At 50.1% G+C, this 24,201-nt stretch overlaps 1 protein-coding gene across 2 annotated transcripts in view; it reads left to right on the top strand.

The window, feature by feature from the left end:
* LOC123333447 overlaps positions 1-15,764 on the top strand; it is a 42,930-nt gene extending 27,166 nt beyond the window's left edge. The window contains exons 2-4 of one of the 2 annotated variants that reach the window (XM_044942349.2): positions 11,344-11,487; positions 14,208-14,240; positions 15,361-15,764. In XM_044942349.2, coding sequence (XP_044798284.1) covers positions 11,344-11,487; positions 14,208-14,240; positions 15,361-15,664 — 481 coding nt within the window. In that variant the 3' untranslated portion in view covers positions 15,665-15,764. Of the gene's footprint in view, positions 1-11,343; positions 11,488-14,207 lie in introns of both variants that reach the window. The other variant, XR_006550865.1, reaches the window with a different exon arrangement.
* Positions 15,765-24,201: the final 8,437 nt, after the last annotated feature.

Below are 24,201 nucleotides of genomic sequence, written 5' to 3'. Positions count from 1 at the left end.
TACTGGAGTGGATAGCCTTTCCCTTCTCCAGGGGATCTTCCCAACACCCAGGTCTCCCACACTGCAGGCAGATTCTTTACCAGCTGAGCCACAAGATGCCCCCTAACCACCTTATTCTGAACTCTGCCCAGACCCATACAGAATGAGAGTTTGGGTCTTCTGCCAGTCATTTAATCTCCAAGGACCTCAATTTTCTCATCTACAGAATGGGCACAAGAATGACAACCATGTAGGATTGCTGTGAGGAGTGGACTAGGTGATGGAGTGTGTTGGACGTCACCATAAGGGCGTAAGACTCAGAGAACCGGTGATGTCCCAGCTTGGGACCTGGGGACTGGCCCAGTGACCCTGGGTGCTCTGTCACAGGGCCACGTGAAACTCCTCCTGCCCACAAGTAGCTCCCTCATCCCCGCCCTGCCTCGCCCTGCCCAGCTGCTCTGAGGAGACGGCTCCCTGGCCCCATGACTGCAGCTGCTAATCTCCAGCAGCAGCGGTCTGAGGCGAGACCCGACACGTCCGTGGCACTCAGCACCCTGGTTTACCCATTGCTGTGGTTCCGTGAAAGAGAGTGTTAGTTGCTCAGTCGTGTCCCACTCTGCTACCCCATGGACTGTAACCCAGCAGGCTCCTCTGTCCATGGGGATTCTCTGGGCAAGAATACTGGAGGGGGTTGCCGTGCCCTCCTCCAGGGGATCTTCCCGACCCAGGGATTGAACCAGATCTCCTGCATTGCAGGCGGATTTGTTACTGTCTGAGCCACCAGGGAAGCCTGTGCCACCCCCAGCTTCGGACTGGGGCTGCTGCCCACCACCCCTGACAGGTTCTCCCCACTGACCTTGGGTCCTGCCTGATGGGCCACGAAGAAGTCAGAGACAGATGTGTCCAAGAAAAAAGCCATGTCTGTAAAGGGCCCACCCCACCTGCCTTCTGCAGTGACCGGAAATGTGGAGTGGGAACATCTCATACCCATGCCCTCTCACTTGTCACTTGTCCCCTAAGGGAGCCTCAGTTAGCTCATCTGAAAAATGGGAATGATACTACCAACCTCACAAATTCTATCTTGGCATCAAGAAAAAATAGGGAAGAGAAAGACCTTTGTAAAATGTCAAGTGTGTTCCGTGCCTAGTGGCAGAGTCTCCTAGTTCCTGGCCTTGTTCTCAAGGACAGTGATGCTCTCCTATGGGAGCAAACGACAGCCAGGCTGATGGCCAAAGCGGAATACCTTCCAGAAAGAAAGGGTTCTGGGGAACTAGGAACCAGGAAGGCCCTTGAATTCCTTCCTTCTTGCCTGGCCTTGCTGCCCTGCACATGTACACATTTGCACACACAAATGCACACTCACGCATCCATACCTCATACATGCACATATGACACCAATTCACAAATTCGTACACGTCTGCTTACAACACAGGCGCACACAGCACCACACCCCACGTCCACGTGTACCTGCACTTCTCCAGGATGTGTGCATGTGTTCACTCACACATGCACAAACCCTGTTACACACCCTACAACCCCTTCACAAATGATAGCTTTTCAATAGTAGAAATACCCACACTTCACTGTGCTGACTTTGATACCCTGAAGCAGAAAGTACCAGAATAAACATCACACTATAAAATGGCAGCTCTGTAGATCTAGAAAATAAGGGAAAGATTATAGCGAGCACCTTGGCCTCCCTCATTTGCTACTTGCTGACTTACAGCTAGGGAAAATGAAGCTCAGAGGGGCAGAGAGCAGGCCACAGACAGCTCTGTGACCTTGGCCAAGACAGGAGTCTCATTATGGTCATGCCGCTTTTCTGACAGCCTAAGCCTCTTCTTGTTGCTCTTCTGCTCTGAACATGGACTCTGGCAGCCCCCGTGGTCACCCAGCCCCACACTATGTTCTCAGCTCCTCGTTCGGGGCAGGACAGAGATAAAGTCCCTGACAGGAACACGAGCAGCCCCGCCAGGGATGACGCAGACGGTGGGTCACTCCCCAGTTGAATCTTCTGAGAGGACAGAAAAGCTTGGCTGTTCACTCCAGAAAGGGTGGTGTCGAGGGGCTGGCTTATCTATGGGTACCCCAAGCCCAAGGCCAACAGATTACTATTTTTCCCGGAACATTTGATACTTGAAAAAAAATGATCGACTTCAAAAAATGACTGCAAAATCAAAATTAATTGATGTTTAATTGAATATGTGCATAATGTAACATCATGTCAACTTGTTAAATTCAACTCGTCTCAGCTCCTATGAAGTTATATGTAAATGATATCTGAAGTGGGATGTAGATGCATTCTGATGTGTTTATTATGATGTGGTCTGACATTCTAGAGTGACGGGGTTGCAGAGGGGGGCTATGGAGATTTAAAAACAGCTCTACTGTGGCGAGGCAGCTTGGTGGTGCTGCCCGTAATGGCTGGACTACTTTCTGACAGTCCTGTCAGCACCTGCTGGGGACTCCTTGGAAGAGTCGAGCGTTTTCAGTATCTGCCAAGGATAAGCTAACCTTTGGACAACCATTTGGACTCTGATATTCTAGAATCTTCCTGGACAATCCAGCAGGTTCATGCAGCAGCTGAATCTGCAACGTTTGCCCTGGTTGTCTCACTGAGGCAGATGGGGTAAGGCAGGACAACCTGAAGAAGCAGAGATTATCCTCAGCTTCGGGTTCCAGGGACCGCCAGAGTTCAGGTGTCTGAAAGAAGAAAGACAGAGCAGCTCTGCTAAAAAGAATTACAAATGGGGCTCACTCTGCACAGCCTGGGGCTGTTTGCACAGCCGTTGTAGGCTGTTGATCTTGCTTTCTCTTTGAGATCACATTGGGCGATCAGGATGAGTTTACAAAGCTGGGCAATGGGGCCAGGGAGGTTCAGGAGGGTTGAAGAAGTGTCTTAGGTTCTCACCGCTGAGAAAGCACAGGTCTGGGACCAGAGCCTTGCCCTCTTGACTCTGGGCTAGGCAGAGCTCCCCTGCCCTACCTCTTGACCTCCGGGATCCCTGCAATCTCCAGGCCTCTATCACCCAGCTGCCCGAGCCCAGCATGCTCTTGGAGCAGGTTCCTACTCACAAGGAGCCAGGCGCTCCCTTACACCCCCCAGCCTCCTGTGCTGAGATTGGCCTGTGTCCTAGTTCTCGCTACTGGACTGTGAGCAACAGGGGTGTGTCCCTTCCAGCCTGCAGATCTGATTTATCCTGAGGCTAATGGAGTGTGGGGCTCCAGGCCCCTGTCTTGTCCTGGCCCTGCTCTCTGGGGGCCTTGGGTATGTTGTTTTATAATTTCTGTGTACAGTGGTGTTGGAGCAGTTGTAAAAAATATATATATAAAATATATATAAAAATATATTTTACATGTATTATAATTTTATATAAATTGTCTTTTAGAGAGCCCCTACATTGTGTAAGTTTCAGGCCCAGGAAACGTGCGTGTGCCCCTGTGACGGAGGCAGTTAATGAATGTGTATCTCTACCATCTGCTGTCCCCTCTTCTGCAGTGGCCTTAGAGGCCAAAGCAACAAGACGAAGGAAGGATGCTTGCCTGGTGTAGGCCTTTATGTGACTGAGAGTAAAGCTATATGAAGTCACGGAGACTTGGAGATTGTTACACAGCTTAACCTACAATGCTGACCCATGCGTACACTTTCATTTCCATTTCACAGAAGTGGAGACAGGCTTTGTCTTTGGCGGGTAGTGCTGGTGTTCCTGGAGTTGCAGTGGAAGAGCAGGGACTTGGAGCTTGCTTCTCACAGAGACCAGGACTGTAGGAACCATGGTCTGTGGACTCCAAATCCAGAGCTCTGAGTGCGGGAGACTTGGGTTAAGGCTAGGTGTTCTAGAAGCTTCATGGAGACCAGCCCATTTCCCCAGGGACCACAGAGTGAGGGGTCAGTGGTGTAGGGTTGAGCTCTGAGCCTGGAGCAACTCTGGGAGTATTTGAAGATGTTGGGTGCTCTCTGGGACATCTGGGTCCCTGCAGCTCAGCACCTCAGATGCTGGCTTCACAGAAGGAGGTCAAAGTCATGTGCAGTCTGTTTCTACCAGTGTGAATGGAACAAGCAGACCTGACTCCTGGCACAGCTGTTCCCTGATATGACTTTAGAACCAGGCTTGACACCCTCGCCTGGGAGAGGGGAGAGGCCACAGGTTTGAAGATCTGAGGGATTAGGGCAGGAGGGGCTGTGAACAGGTGGCCAGCTCTGCCTGCTCTGGGCTGAAGGCAGTGGCTGCTGGAGTGCAGGAGACCCCAAGGGCCCATGAGCCAGAGCTCCAAGAACATCAGAGATTCATGATGCCTTCTTAAGGGTAGTATCCTTAATAAACTGTTCCATGCATAGTGCTGAATTCATTCTTCAACTGCTAATCAAACCAGTGGGTATCACATGGGGCTGTGTATGGTCTGAACATGTATATTTTCCCAACTATACACAAGCATGTATGTGCTACACAAGTAGGCGTGTCCAGCATTTTATCTAAATGGAGAGTGTAATACCCATTGTGGTGAGGGGATTAAATAACTGGACGCAGTGCGTTAGCAGGGGCTTGACCCAGAGCAGCATTTGGTTCATACGTGCTCCATGCTAAGTTGCTTCAGTCGTATCCGACTCTTAAACCCCATGGACTGTAGTCTGCCAGGCTCCTCTGTCCATGGGATTCTCCAGGCAAGAATACTGGAGTGGGATCTTCTCCGGGGGGATCTTCCTGACCCAGGGATCGAATCTCAGTCTCTTATGTCTCCTGCATTGGCAGGTGCATTCTTTACCACTAATTCAGTATATATATATATATATATATATATATATATATATAATGATCACTATTATTATTGCTCTTGCCTTGGTTATAAATATTTGCACAGTTCAGTAGCTTTGGTGCCACCAAAGGGAGGGCTTTGCGGTATTGGTGTAGTCCTCGGACCTTTCAGAGCCCAGCTCTTTTTGCCTTGTGATGCTCTGGTCTGGGTGGTCTACAGGCTCCTGTCCTCTGTGTTGGTCCCTAGTTGACTCTTTTAACTGGTCAGCAGAGCTAGAGCCGCAGTGTGTCTGGGCAGCCTTGGGTGGCCTCAGAGGCTTCTGCCAGCTGGGCTGTGCTCTGGTCTTGTCTGCCGCTGCTGTGGCTGAGCACGGCAGCTCTCCCGGGTGCACAGAGTGGCACCAGTCAGCTCTGACCCAGCCAAATGCCAGCTGTGGCGTGCCCCCTGCTCTCTCCCGCCGCTGAGTGAGCAGCTTGACAACTCGCTCGGCTTGAGATAGGAAAGACCCCTCCCTAAGCCGGGTCTTGTCTAGAAAGCTCTCCCCATCGTGCTAGGTCAGGTTCACTAGAAACAGAGGGTGAAAAGCGGATTCCCGGGCAAGTGCCTTGTTGAGGGGTGTTCTCAGAAGAAGCCAGTGAAGCAGTCAGTGAGTGAAGCCAGAGAGGCCTTCTACAAAGCAGAGATGTAACGGTCTCTTACCCTGATCTCACTGGAAATTCTAGAGTGTGAATTGCACCAAAGATTTGTCCCAATTTGAAGCAAAGGGGCTTGGATTTATTTATTTTTAAAGCAATTTTTTTTAAATTGGAAGATAATTGCTTTACAATGGTGTGTTGGTTTTTGCTATGTGACGACATGAATCAGGAGCTGAGATTTAAACTCCAGCATCTGTAAGTCAAGGATAGAGTGCTCAGTAGCTCAGTCCTATCTGACTTTTTGCAACCCCATGGACTGTAGCCCGCCAGGCTCCTCTGTCCATGGGATTCTCCAGGCAAGAATACTGGAGTGGGTTGCCATTTCCTCTTCCAGGGGATCTTCCCAACCTGGGGATTGAACCTGCCTCTCTTGCACCTCCTACATTGGCAGGCGGATTTTTTACCACTCGTGCCACCTGGGAAGCCCAAGAAATTCCTGAATCTTCTGGAGAGTTGGCTCCTATCAGCCAAGGGCAGTTCTGTGGGGAAGGGTACGGTATGTGCTGTTAGTAACCCACCATCTCCCCACCCCTTGCCCGACCGCTGGGGGGTGGAGCTGTGGGCCGGCGACGGGTCCATGCGGGGCACGGATCACACCAACCATGCCCTACAGTGCCACTTGTTCTCTTCAAGGATGAACTTGTATTCTTCCCGGTTTCAGTTCTCCTTGGCTTAAGAAACACCCATTATCTGGACCTACTGTGCACCTGGCCACAGGGAGGACTGCCTGTCCGGGCCTGTGGTACCTTCTGTTCTACTCCCACCCACTCTGACCCCCCGGGCCTTGCTCTTTCACTCTAAGACCTGCCCAAGGCTGTGTCCACGAAGGCCGCGTGAGAGTATTTGCTCCAAAGCAGAGGAGGTGGACCTGGAGAATTGATTTTCTGTTACGAAAGGTGCTAGAAAGGACCCATTTTCTTTGGAATTGGTGCCGGGAGGTGGAGGAAAGGTCTAACGTATGCATGTTTTTTTCCTTTCTGCAAACTTCCCACCCAAGCGGAGGAGGCTGCACAGAGAAGCGCTCTCTCTCCTGCCCTCCTCCCCACCCTCTCCCTCCTGCTGGGCTGTCTCAACTGCAGCCCAGCCTTGTAGCTACTGCTGGGGAAAACAGAAAACCACAGCTATGTGGCACCAAACAGGCCTGCATCATGTTTACGCAATGACAGAGGCCTGGGCCTGACTCCAAAGAGGCGGGGGCCTCTGCAAAGCTCAGACAGCCCTTCCACGTCCAAGGCTGTGCTTTGGAGGCCGAGAGGGCTGAAAAGCCTTTGGCGGTCACTGCCTCCAAGTCTCTCATTTCACCAGGAGGCCTAGAGACAGGGAGTGAGTTGGCCGAGGTCGCGCAGAGAACTGAGTTCTGGTTTGGGAAACGTGGGAGGGAGGCTTAGGCTGAGGTTCCTGGAGGATGGGGTCGGGGGTGGGGGGGATGGGAGGGACTTGTTCCAGCTCAGTGTGGCTGCTCTCAGCTCCTGCCCCCTCCTCCCCTCCTGTCTTTCACTCTGCATTGGCAGGTGGATTCTTTACCACTGAGCCACCTGGGAAGCCCGCCCTCTACATCCAATTCAGCTCAGTCCCCGAGCCTGCCACCTCAGCTCTCTCACTGTTAAAACTTTTCCATGAAATGTGTGGCCGCCATGCTTTAGAACTCTGGAAATCTGAACACTTGTTTCCGCTCCAATGTCTTTGAGGTCACCAATGAGGTGTCCAAACTGATTCCTACCTTATTTGTTCTGTATTTGGAGGTCATTGTTCTGTATCTGACACTGTGATCCCCACCCCACCCCACCTTATCATATAGCCCACTCTCCTTTTGTCTTTTTAAAGTCTTTATTGAATTTGTTTTAATATTGCTTCTGTTTTTTTTGTTGTTGTTGTTTTGGATTTTTGGCCACGAGACATGTCGGATCTCAGCTCCCTGACCAGAGATGGAACCCACATCCCCTGCATTGGAAGGCGAGGTCTTAACCCCTGGACCACTGGGCAAGTCCCCCACTCCCCTTTCTTGAATCAACAGTCTGATCCCTCCTCAGTTCCCAGCAATACTTCCTCTTCTGTCTAATGCCCCGAACTGGTTCCCCCCCTGCTTTCTGTTTTTAGTCTCGGCACTTTTTGCCTAGGAAGTGAGTGAGGAATAAGAAAACCTTCCTTTATTCCTAGGGATACAGCTGTGTCCATGCTATTGAAGACTTGAAAGTGACACTCTCAGATTACCCATCCTCTGCTCTGAATCTCCATAGATCATTATTACCTATCAGGATGCCCTTCCTGGATATCTACCAAGTTCTAATTAGAATCAGCATCTCCTACATCAAGTTGATCATTTTTTTATATTTTTAAAAATATTTATTTCTTTGGCTGTGCCAGTTCTTAGTTGAAGCTCAAGAGATCTTTGATCTTTAGTTGCAGTGTGTGAGATTTAGTTCCCTGACCAGGGATTGAACCCTAGGCATTGGAAGCTCAGAGTCTTAGCCACTGGACCACAAGGAAGTTCCAAGCTCATCATCTTCTTCACCAATGTCCTTCATTCTTGGTTAAAAACTCCACTCAGTTGCCAGCATCAGAAATCTGGATTTCATTTTTGATGTGGGCTAACTAATCCCTCTCCCTACCCCAAGATGTTGACATCCTAATTCCTTTGCAGATGTGATTAAATTGAGGATTTTGAGATGGGAAGATTATCCTGGATTATCTGGGAGAGCCTGATATAATCACAACAGACTTGACAGGAGGGAAACAGGAGGCTCAGAATGAGTAGTAGGTGATGTGACAGTGGAAACAAGAGGCTGGAGTGATGTAGCCACGGGCCAGAGATTGCTGACAGTTCCCGGAAGAGGTGAGGAAGCCAGAAACTGGAAGAGGCCAGAAATGCTTTTTCCTCTGGAGCCAGCCTCCGGAAAGAACAGACCTGCTGATACCTTGAGTTTAGCCCTGTGAGATTCATTTTGAACTGTAAGAGAATAAATGTATGTGTTTTCTCAGTAAGTTTGTGGCAATCTGTTAGAACAGCCGTGGAAAACTGATAGCACTTTCATATTCTCCATCACTGGTTATACTCATTTGGTCTCAAATCCTATCGAATTTCTCTCTAAAATATCTTTTAGATTTGCTCCCTCCTCCATTCTGTCCTCAAGCCCATGCCTCCTCATTTCTCCTAAGAGCTTTAACTAATCACCCTATGTTTCTAAACCATCCCTTCTGTTGCTTCCAGAGTTAGACTCTGACTTGTGTTTCATAGAAAAGATTGTGCCCTCTTCCACAACCTTGACTTCCAGGCTAGGGAAGTTAAGAGTGTTTAGACTTTAGAAGATCAACGTGTTTAGGCTTTGGGGAGCCATGGGATGTGTGCTGTGATCAGTCCCTAACCTCTCTTTCTTGCCCGTATCCCTACCTCACACCCTGCCATTGAGTCACATGGTATCAGCCGCAGGCACCCTGCTGTATCGACCTTATCCAGAAGTACTCCTCTATGACTTCTACTAAATCTTAAAGAATCTGGGCCTTCTTTGAACCTCAACTTTCTTATCTCTCCCATTAAGGGGCTTGTCCAGATGAGCTCCACAGCTGTATGGAACTCTTTACCCTGAACAACTGAACCAAGTCAACTTCGTTGACCACCCAAGTGTTCAAAAGTTCTCTCAGTGGCCACTAACCCACCCTGTCTTGGGAATAGATGGTGTGTAATGGGCTATGTTTCCCACTGACGCCCTCTCAGAGTCAGTGGGCTGTGCATACATGTGCAGCATATGTGGGCTTGTACGTGTGTGTTTTGAGGGGGAACAACAGAATTCTAAACAGTTTATTAAAGAGCCACTAAAGGCGCCTCGGCTATGAAATTTCTCCAGGAAAAAAAAAAATTCTCTATTTTGACGATTTTAAGTGTTAATGATTCAAAACCATATGGATCACATTTCCCTCCCATCCGTATGGTTTTTAAAAAGTATCAGTGAGACTGCTTAGGGCAAAATGCATTTATGATTCTATCGATCCAGCAGCTTTGTGAAGGCCATTCAACAGATCTGAGAGCCTGGCAGGCCAGGATGCGGGTCCTTCCCTGGGCGCTTGCTTCGTAGTCTCCAAGGAAAATTGCTCTTGGCATCTAGGGAGAGTTTTCGGCCTGCAGCTTGGTGGGAAAGGAATGCTGTATCCCGGTGGGGTTTTTTTGCAAAACCTCCAGAACTAATTTTAAAATGACTTAGTCTTTGGCAGACTGAAGAGGTGTTAACTCAAACCCGGGTGTATTTCAAGGGAAATGTAATTAGAAAAATGCTCTCCTAGTTAGCTGGGAGACTGTGCCGAGCAATAAAGATTCTTGTTGGGTAGCTGGTGAGATAAAAACGTGCTACATCAGGGTCAAGGTGTAGGCGCATGTGCGGGCTCCCCACCTCCCTCCCCTGCCCAGGTACAGGGGCCATGAAACCCATCCATGCTGCAAGGACACAGCAGAAATCCTGCTTCCACTGTGCAAGGACAAATTCTGGGAGTTCGTCTTCCTTTCACTTTGTCCCTTCAGCATATTGGACACACACTTATGACCACTATCTGCAGCACTACATGCTGTCTCCCCATTGGGTTTGACTCTTGCCCCAGCTTTGCGATCCTGTAGGGAAGTGACTTGTCAGTATCCTATATCCATCATTGTCAGGGACTAGCATGTGGCTTGATGTGTGGTCAAGTGGGATGAACGTGGAGGGAACAGGGTAAAATTTGAGAAACTCTAGCAGTGTTTCTGGAGAAGGCGATGGCACCCCACTCCAGTACTCTTGCCTGGAAAATCCCATGGACGGAGGAGCCTGGTAGGCTGCAGTCCATGGGATCTCGAAGAGTCGGACATGACTGACTGACTTCCCTTTCACTTTTCACTTTCATGCATTGGAGAAGGAAATGGCAACCCACTCCAGTGTTCTTGCCTGGAGAATCCCAGAGACGGGGGAGCCTGGCGGGCTGCCATCTATGGGGTTGCACAGAGTCGGACACGACTGGGCGACTTAGCAGCAGCAGCAGTGTTTCACTCATCCGTTCATTTGATCCAATCACTCATCAATCCCCCCATCCATTTTCCTTTCCAACCACCCACTGGCCACCCATCTATGCATCCTTCCATCCACACAGCCATCCGTCCTCCACCATCATCTATTCATTCTTCCATCCACTTATCTACCTACCCATCAGGCACTCATTCAATAGATTAGATGCTTTTTCTTTAATCACACTGCATTTAATATAAAATGATCTTGGAAATTTTTCAAACCCTTTGACTCTATTAGCATATTATAACAACAAGGAATACCTGCCTCAATATATCTTAATATTATGCCATATGTACTTAAATTTTTTCTCATTAATCAAAATACTATAGAAATGGTTAAAGGTGTATATGTGAACCTCCACAATTCTGTCTTCTTATCTCCCCAAAGATGGTGTTTCTCATTCTCATGCATGTTTTAATTTTTTTCTTACCATGTATTTGTGTGTTCGTAAACAATGCAAAGGTTGGTTTTTCAGGTTTTCACTGATACGTCTTTTAGGTCTTCCCTGTAGCTCTAAGGGTTAAGAGTTCTCCTGCAATACAGGAGACCAAGGTTCAATTCCTGGGTCAGGAAGATCCTCTGGAGAAGGGAATGGCAATCCACTCCAGTATTCTTGCCTGGAAAATCCCATGGACAGAGGAGACTGGCGGGGTCCGTGGGTTCGCAAAGAGTCGGACATGACTGAGCGACTATTACTGCTACTAAACATGCAAAGGTTGGTCTTTCAGGTTTTGAAGCTCTATGGAAATGATGTCCCAGTGTTGCTGTCATTTTATAACTTGATTTATTTTTGCTTACGGTCCTTATGGTCCTGTTGCACTTTTTATGTCTACATCTATTAAAGCAATTATCAGCTTGCTGTACGCTCATCTTGGTCTCCCATTTAGACTGCAAGCACAGCCCAGAGGGCAGAGAGCTCATCTTCACATCACCATTTCCCCAGAGCCTGGCAGAGTCCAGCTGACTGACTGCGTTGATAATGGGCAAAGCTCTACTGAATGCCAACCCTGTACCAAGTGCCAGGCTGTGCGGTGGGTACCCAGATGTGGCTCAGCCTCGAACTCAGCTCCAGGGTTCAAAGACGGTCCAGATCTAGAACCAGGCTAGAGGTGGGAAGGAGTCTACAGAAATGTGAAGGAAGACTGAAAAGTTTGATGATGGGGGAGAGGGTCGGGAAAGGCTTGACTTATTGACAAGTGATAGGAGTCAAATGTTGAATGATAAGGAGAAGTTTCATAGTCAGGTGAAGAGGGAGCAGGACTTTCATAGTAGAAGAAACTGTACAGCTGAGACTTGGCATCCAACGCCAATGATTCCTGTTTCCTCGCCTAGGAGATACCTCCATTTAAATTGTTTCTTCACTCAAGGCCTTAGGTCCCTTTGTCTGGTAAACCTTTGCATGCAGCATGGAATTTTTGAGGCTTTATCTCATATACCCATTCATCTCTTCATTCATTCAGTCAGCAAATATTTACTGAACACCTACTGTGTCAGGCCTATGCTAGGGAGCCAGAAGGGTGTTTCTTGCCCTCAGTCTTGTGGGGAACAAGAGAGACAACAAAGCAAACAGATGGGAAGAATGTCAGATGGCAAGAGTCCAGTGGGCTACTGAGTCCCAGACTGGGTGCTTACTCAGGCGGTGGGGACTCCTCTCTGAGATTTGAATGATAAGAAGGAGCAGCTATTGCAAGACCATGGGGAGAACATGCAGGAAGGAGAGAACTGGCTTGCTCCAGGCAAGGAGAATGTCCTGTGTGTCTGGGACAAGACTGAAGAGAGGAGCAAGAGATAAGAGCAGTCATAAGATTGCCTGTGGGGTAGGTAAGAGGTATGTGCTTTATTTCAACCAGACGAGGAGACTTACGAGGGTTTTTAAACAGAGAAATGATGGGATCCGTTACTTTTAAATGAATTAAAGTAGGGGCCCGAGGGCTGGAGCCAGACAAGAAGCCAGTAGGCTCTTGTACAGTCCCGGTCGAAGTGGCTGCCGCTGACTCTGGTGGTTGGCAGTGGCAATGGAGAGAGGCAGCTTTGGGGTGTGTTTTCAAGGCAGAGTTCATAGGCTTTGCTGCAAGGGTGGATGTAGGAGAAGAGCTAAAGGGCAAGTTTGTGACCTCGAACCTCCGGTGAATGATGGGAGTCATGGTCACTGAGAGGAGCAGATTTGGAGGTTGGAGCAGGAATAGAGAGTTTTGCTTTGGCTCCATTGATCTGGAGACGCCTCTGAGACAGCCAAGTGGAGCTGCCCGTTGGGTGGCTCAAGTTGGGGTCCTAGGGAGAGGCCACACCTGGAGATGCTGCTCTGGCTGTCTGGAAATGACATCTGGTAACTGGGAGGTGCCTTGTCCTGTCCACCCGCCAGGAGGTGCAGCTCACAGCCTCCCCCCGCATGCACTGTGTCCCTTCTGAGGACTAGGCAGGACAGGGATTAATGCGCCCATTTTATAGCTGGGGAAACAGAGGCCCAACAAGGGCAGTGAGTGGTCTGACCACCCAGGCAGAATCTAGTCCCCGCTCCTTGCCCCAGGCCTGGGTTATCCCCAGACCTCCTCTACATCGCCGGGTGAGTGAAGGCAGCTTCAGCCTTCCCTGAAGGTCTGATGTTCAGACCTTGATCTTCCTCTGTAAACTCCCTTTGTGGTTTTTATGGTGCATCCAAGCTCAAAGATGCCAGAACCAGGGCTTGTATCCAGCCTTTCCCTGCACGTGCCTGTGTATGTTCTGGTGACCTGTGCCGGCCAGGGGCTGATGGTCACTCAGGGAGAAGCACTATGATGGGCTACTACACTCCACATTGTAAGGGAAGGGCAATCAGCTATCAGGTCATAATGGGCAGGGAAAGGACTTACAAAACTCATAACTTGCATCCCTAAGCGCTTACATTGCTACAGACATGAGGCATGGTTCTAAATACATGCAAGGTACTACACACTTGGAAAGTAAGTACAAGAATCATAGCCATTTTACAGAGAGGAAGCCAGGCATGCCTTGATGGTCAGAGTCCCACAATAAGGAGCAGAACCTGGACTAGACCCAGGTGGCTCTGCTCTCAGCCATCTCACTCCAAGTGGTGTTAAATCAGTATGTTGCTGTCACCTGTTACATTAGAGGTAGGGAAACTGAGACCCCGTGTGTGAGTCATTTCCGTCGGATCATATGGAAGTTGCAGGTCCCCGTGGCCCACATGTTGTGTTGATAGGAGGTTCCGGGGACAAGGTTCCCTAGGATATGGGTCTTTGCCTGCCTGTTTGTGATAAGCCCTTGACAATGTAAATAGCCGTGGCTTGGGGAAACAGGAAGGGCAGACAGAGGGCCCTAGCATACAGGCCATGGCCAGATGAGCTAATGGCTGGAAGGAGAGGCTCATGTGCCTGGATTGTGCTTCCCGCCCATGGGAGCTGGTGACCAGGAAGGGGATCGTGCTGGGAGTCTTCCAGGGATAGGGAGGCCTGGCCTCCATCTCCTCCACCAACTAAGCAACTGTGTGACTTGGGGCTAGGCCTGGTCCTCCGCTGGGCTACACCAGCTTTGTCTCTAAAATCAGGGCTGGATTAGAGTCAAAGCTGCCATTCTACAAGTAAATATAGTTAGCCCTCCATATCCGCGGGTTCCACACCCACAGATTCTACATCCACAGATGGACAGTATTTGGGGAAAAATTTTTCAGAAAGTTCCAAAAAAACTGAATTTGATTTGCTGTACTCCAGTGACAATTTATGTAGCATTTACATTTGTTTATGATTATTTACAGGGAACTTGCATTGGCTTCCCCGGCGGCTCAACGGTAAAGAACCTTCCTGCAATGCAGGAGATGAGGGAGACGAGGCTTCAGTTCCTGGGTTGGGAAGATCCCCTGGAGGAGGGCATGGCAACCCACGCCAGTATTCTTGCTGGGAAATTCCATGGACAGAGGAGCCTGGCAGGCTACTGTCCATGGGCTCGTAAAGAGTCAGACATGACTGAGTGACTGAACACACAACATACATTGTATTAGGTCTTATACGTAATCTAGAGATGATTTATAGTGTATGAGATGATGTATGTAGGTTAAATGCAAATATTCGCCATTTTATATAAGGCACTTGAGCATTCATGAAGTTTGGTATCTGTGGGGGATCCTGGAGCCCATCTATTGTGAATGATGGGCTCCAATGAAGTGACTGCTCGCTGTGTGCCCAGTAAGGGGTGTCTGTGATTGGGAACCACCCCCTGCCCCATCTTTTATTGTGGTACCAGTAGGTGGACCCTGAACATCTGATAGTGTCCCCTCCTGGGGGTGAGGGGAGGGCATGGTATTAGGGGACACCTCCTTGAGAGGCCAGCAGAGGAACACTGGAGGAAATGATTTCTAAATTGAACCCTGAAATGTTAGTAGGAGCTCACTGAGCAGAGGGAACCAGCCTCGGACACTGCTCGATAGAACATTTAAGATGAAAAGGAGATCGATCTATTTTTTTGTATTGAGGTAAAATTCACATAAGATAAAATCAGCCAATTTATGAGCATTTCATGCATCCAGTCCCTTCTGCCCAGTTCCACCAGCTGTTTTTCACCCTGACCTTGGCGGTTTCCTGTTCTAAACACTATGATTCTATGATTCAAACAGCAGAGCAGTTTCAAGACAAAACACATGTTGGTCACACAGGATGACATCATATTTACAAAAACCATTTTGCGATAGATATGACATCCCCATTTTACACGTGGGGACACTGAGGGAAACTGCAGAGCTCTGTGGTCCAAGGCCACGCAGTTGGGCCAGGGCCAGGATTCTCACACAGACGTCTGGGCTCATGTGTCCGGCCTGGGTGTTGGTCTTCAGACCAGCTGGGCACCTGGTTAGGAATTCAGATTTAGGGGCAGGGGCCCAGGCATTTGTATTTCTCATTCCTCTGTCCCCCCAGAATGTGGAAGGATCTGATCCCAGCACCTCAGGGAAGAGAGAGCCAGGATCTGCGGTGGCTCAGGCCCGGGCAAAGGGATCTGAGGTCATGGAAGCCTCAAGGTGGTCCCTTTTCAGCCGTGGCAGCTGGTGGGCTGGCAACTCGACAGTGGTGGGCGTCTGGGGGTAGTGGGGAGGGCAGGTGGAGCAGGGAATGGGGCCCAGGCAGCTCTGGGACAAAGCCCTCTTTGCCAGCATCCCCGGGCGTTGGCCCCGCTGACAAATGGGCCACGGCTTCTCTCATTAATTTGCAGAGTGGCGTGTAATAATAAAACGCTCCTTAAAGCTGGGATGTGGCATGAGCGACTGCTTTCTCAGGTCCTAATAAGGATCATTAACTGCATATGAAAAGGTTTTATAAACATTTGTTAAACTCCCTGAGCTTACTGTGCCCATGGCTCAGGGCACCCCGAGACGGCTCAGTCATTCAGAACCAGCTGGAGAGGGAATGATCCGGGGCCCAGGCCCCTGCTGGCACCTTGGGAGCCGCCCCCCTCCCCGTCCCCCACCCCCCGCCCCAACTCCCATGCTTCTTCCGCTTGGCTGTGAAGTGACTTGGGGCTTCCCGAGCTCTTGCTTCTGAGCAGGCCAATCCAAGGTGTTGAATGAAAGGGTGGGTAAGTGGGTGGAAAGCCAACCCCACCATTTCCTAAATCTAGACCTTTGGGCAACCCCTTTTACCTCTCAGAGCCTCACACTCCTGACCTGTTGAGAGGTTATTTGCTCCCTGGGTTTCTGGGAAAAGATTGGCTGCAGTGGAACACACATAATGGCTTCTGATTACCCTCCTCCTCTCTCTCCCTCCCGTCCTCCTCCTTTCCTCTCTGTAGTCGGAACTCTCATCTCTGGAAGTTCAGGACTGGGGCTGTAGGGATTCCAAGAAAAGGGAGGGTGGATGGACCCTCTTCTGAGTGGGGAAGAAGGGCCTGGGAGTCAGTCCGCTGCTACCTGTCAGATCATCCATTTTGTTTCCCATCATGCTCTGTGCTTGGAGAGAGGAAATGGCAGCCCACTCCAGTACTCTTGCCTGGAGAATCCTAAGGACGGAGGACCCTGGCGGACTACAGTGCATGGGGTCACACAGAGTCAGACACGACTGAAGCAACTTAGCACATGCTCTGTGCTATACTCACTTCCCACAACTTCTAAATGTTCAGAAAAATTATGTCATGCATAATCATCTGCTGTTAATGGCCTTTGGGGCCATGGAAGAGGTTGGGCCTGACTGGACTGAGCAGGGCGGGAGGACAGCAGGATTTGGCCAGCCTGGACCAGCCCTGGGTGGCTGGGCCTCCTCCCTGCAGTGGGTGGGAGGCACAACAGCAGGAGGAGCCTCAAGGGGCTTGCTGCTGGGACTCCAGGGAGGAGAAGGCAGGAGGCCATGGGGCTGGCTAGGCCCCACCTCGTTCTTACCTGCAAGATGGCCCAGCAGTCCTTGGAAGGACTCTTCTTTGGCTGAGCAATCCTGTACCTCTCCCTGTATTCCACACGTGGTTTCAATGGAAGCTTGGGGCACACCCCCGAGCTGGCTGGTGCCCAAGATCCATCTCCCCCTAGCAGTCCCCTCCCTTCCCCTGCTCCCACCCCTTTCTCGCCCCTCAGCTCTCCGTTCCCGAGGAAACTTGATTATAAAACCACAAACAACACTGGCCAGCTTATTTAAGCTCATTGCACGTGTGGCCCACTCCCCCAGGCCGAGCAAGAGTTTCCAACCGGACAGCCAGGGAGGAAGGGTGTGGTGGGGGCCAGGGTCGGGGAAACAGTGCAGAGACAGGTCCATGAACTGGGAATGTTTGCAGAGGAAAGCCTTTATCAGGAGTTACCCTGGTGAAGCTGGAGTTGGGGCCTGTGTGCATGTGTGTGCCTGTGTGTATATGCGTATATGCACCACCCACACTTGACTTGTGGACATAGGAGTTGGGAGTTGGTAAACAAATCTAGATTCACTGGCCATATTCCCAAGACAATTGTATACCAGAAACTGTGCCAAACACATTTACATCCATTTGACCACAGATCTTTATCCCAGTCACTCTAAGAGGAGCACACTCTTTTTATTCCCACTTTGTACACAAGGAGATTGAGGCTTCGGAGGTTAGTGTCTTGCCCGACATCACACACACCTCAACTGGAAATCCTCCCTCTGTGCTCCCACCTGACCTGCCTCCACGCTGGCTCTTGTCACACTGCATTCGAGGGGCCCAGCTGTGTGCCCAAGTCTGCCTCTTGCTCCTCACACTCAGGGGCGTGTCTTCTTTGTCTTTGTTGCACTCGTATGTGGCTCAGGCCCTGAAATGTGGGAAGGAGTCAAAGCAATGTGATGGATCCATAAGCGATTGTGCTCAGTCACCCCAGAGCAGAGGAGGGTGCTCTGCTGGGAGAGGGACTTGGAACAATGGTGCAGCTGCAGCAAAACCTGCTCCCAGCATTCTCCATGGCTCTAGACTGGGCTGCGCATCAGAATAAGCTGCACAGTTCCACTTGCTCATCTGGCCTGGGGTCCTGGAATGCATTTGTACATGAACCTTTCCAGGGGATTATGACACCAGGCTGGCTGGGGGACTGCTGTGCATGCCTTGCTCTGTTTTCCCCAGGAGTGCTGAGTATAGGGTAAGAGAAGGTCCTCTATGACTCGGTCTCACAAAAGAGGGAGAAAAATCAACCAGCACCACTATCTGCTGGGAAACTCACAGATGACTCATAGACAAATTGGGGAACCTAGGCTCAGAGAGGGAACGAGCTCACACAGTGGGTGGGGGCAGAGCTGGGGCTAAGCCTCGATTTCTGGTCACCTGGAATCTCAGCCCAGTCTTGCAGTTTGAACCAAAGCCTGAAGAGTAAGTGTGCGCATGGCATGGAGGAAGGGAAGCGATGGGGCGATGTGGGTGTGAGACTACATAATGCTGTCAGCTTTTGCCATGAAACCCACGAGCTGCCTCACTTAGTTAAATTTATTTCATGTTTTCCTCTTTCAGTCAGCCAAGCACGTTCATCCTCAGGCATCTCTCGTGAAGCCAGAAAGAAGGGCAGGAGAGAGTTATAAGATTTCCCTTTCAAAAGGAAAAGAAAAAAAAATTCCTCCTATCTCTTTAGCTCTCTCTCCTTCCCTTAAGGGAAAAATATGGATCGGAGATGTTTTTAGTTGCAGCACTTCCTTGCAGCCCCTATGAATGTTTGTCTAGCTCCTCGCGGGTGCTGCGAATTTACAGCTCCGCATCTCTGAAAGTAGCTTCAGGGAGAAAGATGGTGGAATTTTATTCCTGCTAATTTAAAACAATAATAATTGTTCACGCATTAGGAAGCATTTCTATTAAATCAATCCAATCTTTCGGAACAACTGGAACAGAATGAAGCCAAATTTCCCGACTGGGCTTCCATTGGCTTTGTGACATTCATTGATTGAGCCTGCCTTTTGTTTCAGCAAACGGTGGTTGAGAGCTGAAACAGGCCAGTGCTCTGCTAGGCACCTTGGGTGAGGAAAGGGGAGACAGTAAAGAATGAAGTGGTGATCCCAGACACGCGTGTGATTTTTCCTGTGGGGCCTAAGAGGACATGGGTGTCAATCACTACAAAATGGCTATGGTTTTGCAGACCATGGCTCCCCTGGGTGCCTGGACACCTAGTGGCGGCTTCTACTAGTATCAGGATCCAGGAAGAAGATGAGTTCTCAGGGGAGAGAGGTTGTGGGTTCACTTGGCCAAGTCTGTGTTTGGCGAGCAGTGAATGTGGGGTGAATGGGATGGAATAGAGCCCAGGATGGGGGCTGGCGCTGGCTTAAGTTGAACCAACACCTGAGTCAGACAGAGGCTTGGCTCTTCAGAGAAGTCAGGGCAGGGAAACTGAGATCTAAATTCAGAATCAAGTTGAAAGGGGAGAGTAAGTGGGAAATGGGCATCCATCTCCGATTAGAGAACAAATCCCATGAGTCTGGCAGAAATGAGGAGAGCAGCCAGAATTGCTGTGTCAAGGGGTGAAGCTGAGCTCAAGGCTGTGTCTGTGCTGAGAACTGGTCTTTATTATGATTCCTTGTACATGCTGTGGGGTAGATCAGATGCCTGCTTGTAACCAGAACACTCACAAGGCTGCATTTTTGGGCCTGTGAGTCATCCAGGAGGAGGCGTTAGGAGGGTGATTGAGCAGAACAATCTGCATCCTAGTGGGAAGGTCTGAGCTAGGACGGAGGAACTCTATGGCATCCTCAGAGATGCCACTGTATAATGGGTTTTGCCTGGAGAAGGCAATGGCACCCCACTTCAGTACTCTTGCCTGGATAATTCCATGGATGGAGGAGCCTGGTAGGCTACAGTCCATGGGGTTGCAGGGAGTAGGGCACGACTGAGTGACTTCACTTTCTTTCTTTCTGTAGTTCCTTTTGGAGAAGGAAGTGGCAACCCACTCCAGTGTTCTTGCCTGGAGAATCCCATGGACGGAGGGGCCTGGTGGGCTACAGTCTATGGGGTTGCAAAGAGTCAGACACGACTAAGCAACTAACACACACATGCTCACAATGGGTGTTGCCAGGCTCTCTGAGGTGAATGTGGTGGAGCAGAAGGGGGTGGCTGGGGGACCTGGAACTGGACACCCCTGTGGCAGGAGGACCATATGCCCTGATTTGCCAGGGAGGGACCTGGTTTGCGTCTATGTTCTTTGTAAACATGAACTCAGTTCCCCCTCACAGTCCCAAAGACTGGGTTTGGATGAGCACTGATAACGTTTGATTATCACGACATCTAAAACAAACCCAGTACTTTGTGGGCCTGCCCTCCAACTGTCAACAAGCCTTTGTCTTGAAGAATATCTCTGCCTCTTCTTCCAATGCCAACCTTCACTAGCTTGGTAATCTCTGGCTTGCTGAACCTCAGTTTTATAAAATGGTCATCACACAAATAAATCAGGTGTTTCTTTTGCACAGTTCTTGTGACACTAACATGGATGAAAAAGATGTTTGTAAGCTCTCAAGGGCTTCATCGGAGACTATGCCGTCTCTCTGTCTGTCTCCCCCTCCAGGAATCAGGCCACCAGCTCTCAAGGGCTTCATAGGAGACTATGCCGTCTCTCTGTCTGTCTCCCCCTCCAGGAATCAGGCCACCCCATCCTTGAGGCAGGGAAAGCATGCTGACTACTCTGGGACTAAGAGGATAATGACTTCTTTTTCTCTTCTCTGCCCCCTTTCTTCTTTGTCCTGAGGATTCCTGAGGTTCTGCGAAGCCACAGAGTGAAGACTCCTGGGACTGAGCTTAAGGTGCCTGGGTGGGGAGGACAGGTGACTGAGCTTCAGGGGAGGGAGTGGCAGTGATTACACCTGTGCTCTCAGACCTTCTGGAAGAAGGTCCAGAGCCATATCTGCCAAAAAAAAAACCACATAGACTCCATGCACAGAGAGGAAGTTCTTTCGGAAGAAGGGAGGTGGAAGCCCTGCTTGTTCTGGGTGTTCAGACCACAGGGGGAGGTTGCATTTATTCAGGATTATAATGAGACTCAAAGCCATATTAAACTCAGTGTTGAAGAAAGAGGAATATTTGTCCTGGAGAAGACTTAGAGGCCAAGGGTTTATTGATCTTCTAAGAAAAGAGCTGTTCTCCTTTCTACAGTTGATGTTCAATGAGACAGGTGCCCCAAGAAGGTAGTGAGTTCCCCATTCCTGGAGGAATGGGAGCAGAAATTGACTAACTACTTGGAAGGGATGTGAAGAAGCAGCAAAGCAGGGGCCTCAAATTGGACAGTTGACTTTCAATCTCCCTTCTAGGCCTGGGACTCGCCCAACACTAGTCTCTGCTTTTGGCAGGCAGCTGCCTTCTGAATGAGTTGCAAGCCCCATCAGCTGTGGCCTCCTCACTGGGGTGGGGCTCCAAGGGAGCGGCCCCAGCCTCCCACTCCCACCATGCAGGGCCACTGTGTGCACAGCCTCTGGGGTGCCTCTTGCAGCTACCACCTTCCTGGAGTCAAGAATTGGATACATTGGTTTAACAAGAAAAAGGCAAAAATTATACACACACACACACACAGAGGGAGATTTAGTCTGAAATAAGAAATGCCGTCTTGCTTTGGCCTTTTATCATAAGCCCATGGAGATGAATATTCTGACCTAATAATCAAAACAGGCTGTAATTGCAAACAGACTCTCAAGGCTGCACGGCCAAGGAGAGAGCAGATGAGATACCCGCTGAGCACAGCAGGCCTGGCCTCGCAAGCCCTCCTCCCACCCGTGGAGGATCGATGCGGCCAGCCAGCCGCGCACCATTTTGCTGGCCTGACTTGATGGAGCCCTGCTCACATTCTGCCTTCCTCTGGGGACCCAGGGCTCCCATTGCAGGAGAACCTGCTCAGAGGAAGCCAGCTCCTGCTCCTATCCTGAGAAAAATATGACTAACTCCTCTGCAGCATCCTGAAAAGCAGAAGGAGGAGGGAGGGAGGCTGTGCTCCCAGCCTTCCTGACCTCCACCTCCTCCTGGCTCTGGAAGATGTTCTCCCGGGTGTGCCACCAAAGCTGGAAGGTCTTTGTGTCCCCTCCCTGCTCCCACCTCCTTTCTGTGTTTTGTTTCAGACACACCCTCAGCTCAAATTTGCTTTGAAGGTCAGTAATTTCCACTCCTTTTCAAAACAGCTGCCCAGGTCTTTCGGGACCCAAATGTTGATTCTCTGTACTGAGGAATGAGTCTCCCTCAACAAGTACATTCCAGAAATATCCATCCAGCATCTTCAATGGGCAAGACATCCAGAGGGACCAAACATGAGCCAGGCATGGGCCCTGTCCCCAGGACACTCCCAGTAGCAAGGATTCAACTGCCGATAGAGGACCAGGAGCCCATCTGTGCCCCTCTTAGGAGCTATGGGAATTCTGAGGGTTGGGTGTTGAGGTAGTAAAGGGTTTTAAGCTAAGTATTCAGTAAGAGGAGGATTGATATAATGAGTTGATTAGGAAGCGGTCTACCAGGTGGGGGCTTCCCAGGTGGTGTTAGTGATAAAGAACCCGCCTACCAGTGCAGGTGACATAAGAAACTTGGGTTTAATCCCTGGGTTGGGAAGATCCCCTGGAGGAGGGCATGACAACCCACTCCAGTATTCTTGTCTGGAGAATCCCACGGACAGAGGACCCTGGCAGGCTATGGTTCACAGGGTTGCAAAGAGTCAGACACAACTGAAGTAATTAACACACACACACACTCTCACACACATACTCTCTCTCTCTCTCTCTCACACACACACACACACCCCCCAAGTGGATGAAACTACCTAAGCAAGGAAGTGATAATGATAGTGAAGTTGCTCAGTCGTGTCCAACTCTTTGCGACCCCATGGACAGTAGCCAACCCAGCTCCTCCATCCATGGGATTTTCCAGGCAAGAATACTGGAGTGGGTTGCCATTTCCTTCTCTAGGGGATCTTCCCGACCCAGGGATCAAACCCAGGTCTCCCACATTGTAGGCAGACACTTTACCATCTGAGCCACCAGGGAAGACCAAGCAAGGAAGAGGCTGGGCAAATTAGTGGTGAGTTTCAAGATGGTCTGGTGGTCTATTGTGACTGGTGTCTGGGGTCTGGGGTTTTATGATGGTGGAGCCTGTGTGGGGAGATGAAGTTGGAAAGGTATGTGGGTTGAGATCACATTGTAATGGGCTTTAGAGAACTTGCTGAGGAGCTTGACTTCAACCCCAAAGGATTAGGGTTCCCTGGAGGGTGAGAAGCAGAGCTGAGATTCAGAGATGACCTTCTGATAGTGACGTAGGGGATGGATATTAGAGGGGAAGGTGGAGACAGGGGCTAGAGGAAGGGGTCCAGGTGGAGGAAATGCAAGTCTGGCTCAGAGCAGCGTTGGTAGGAAGGAGGGACAGAGTCTGGGCACAGTTTCCTCTTGAAAATGTCCTAGCAGGCCAAAGTCTTTGCTTGGATGCTGGGTGGCATTGTCAGAGGATCACCAGGTTGGTGGCATCAGGGGCTGAAGAGCAATGTCATGACTCCAAGTTTTGTATCTTTTTATTTTGGAATAACTTTAGATTCACAGAAAGTTGCAAAGATAGTACAGAGTGGTCTCGTCTCCTGGCTTCCCCTGGTGGTTACATCTTACAGAATTATAGTATGACATCAAATGAGACCACGCTTGACACTGGGACTTCGGACAAACCCCATCCTCGCCTGCACAGGCTTGACGGGACGCCAGCCAGGCTCCAACCCAGACTGTCTGCAATCAAGGCAAATCCTCGCCTCGGCTGCCGCTCCCCCTGAATTGCTTGCTTGCTTGCTCTTTGAGTACAGTGTTTTTTGTTTTTTTTTCTGGAGACAATGTGAAGACCTAAGAGGACTGCTTCCTGATCCTTCTCCAAACACGCAATGGAGTCCTTGTCTGTAGACAGTCCTGCTGGAATTCTAGACTTTCAGATGGGGAGGGTGCCGGCTGTCCTGCCTCAAGTGCACCCTCCACTCTGGATGGTCCCAAGGCCTCCAACTGCTCTACTGCTCTGGTCTCTCCCCTGCTTTTCTGTCTGACCTTGGCTTGGCACTTCCCCTGTTCCAGAGGCTTCCATGACACCCTCGTGCTTGTTGATTTTAGTCACTCTTCAAGCCGACATCTCAGCTCTCCTCAGGTTACACCCTCTGTATTCCCCACCCCTTCACTCCTCCCTGCTTGTGCTGTGGACCCCCTGCAGGTCTTGTGGGCACTGTGGTGACTCTCTGCTCAGCAGGAGTCTTTCCCAGGGTCTGAGGTCCAGGGTGGGCTCGATTCCTCCATCATCTCTGCCTGGACCCACCTGGCTCCATCCTTTCCTGACAGCTGTGCACTCTGCCTGGCGGGACGTTTCCAAGC

This window comes from Bubalus bubalis, chromosome 4 (assembly GCF_019923935.1).
Source record: "Bubalus bubalis isolate 160015118507 breed Murrah chromosome 4, NDDB_SH_1, whole genome shotgun sequence".
NCBI lineage: Eukaryota > Metazoa > Chordata > Mammalia > Artiodactyla > Bovidae > Bubalus > Bubalus bubalis.
The sequence above is the reverse complement of the archived record's forward strand: the minus strand, read 5'-3'. Positions and strand labels throughout refer to the sequence as shown.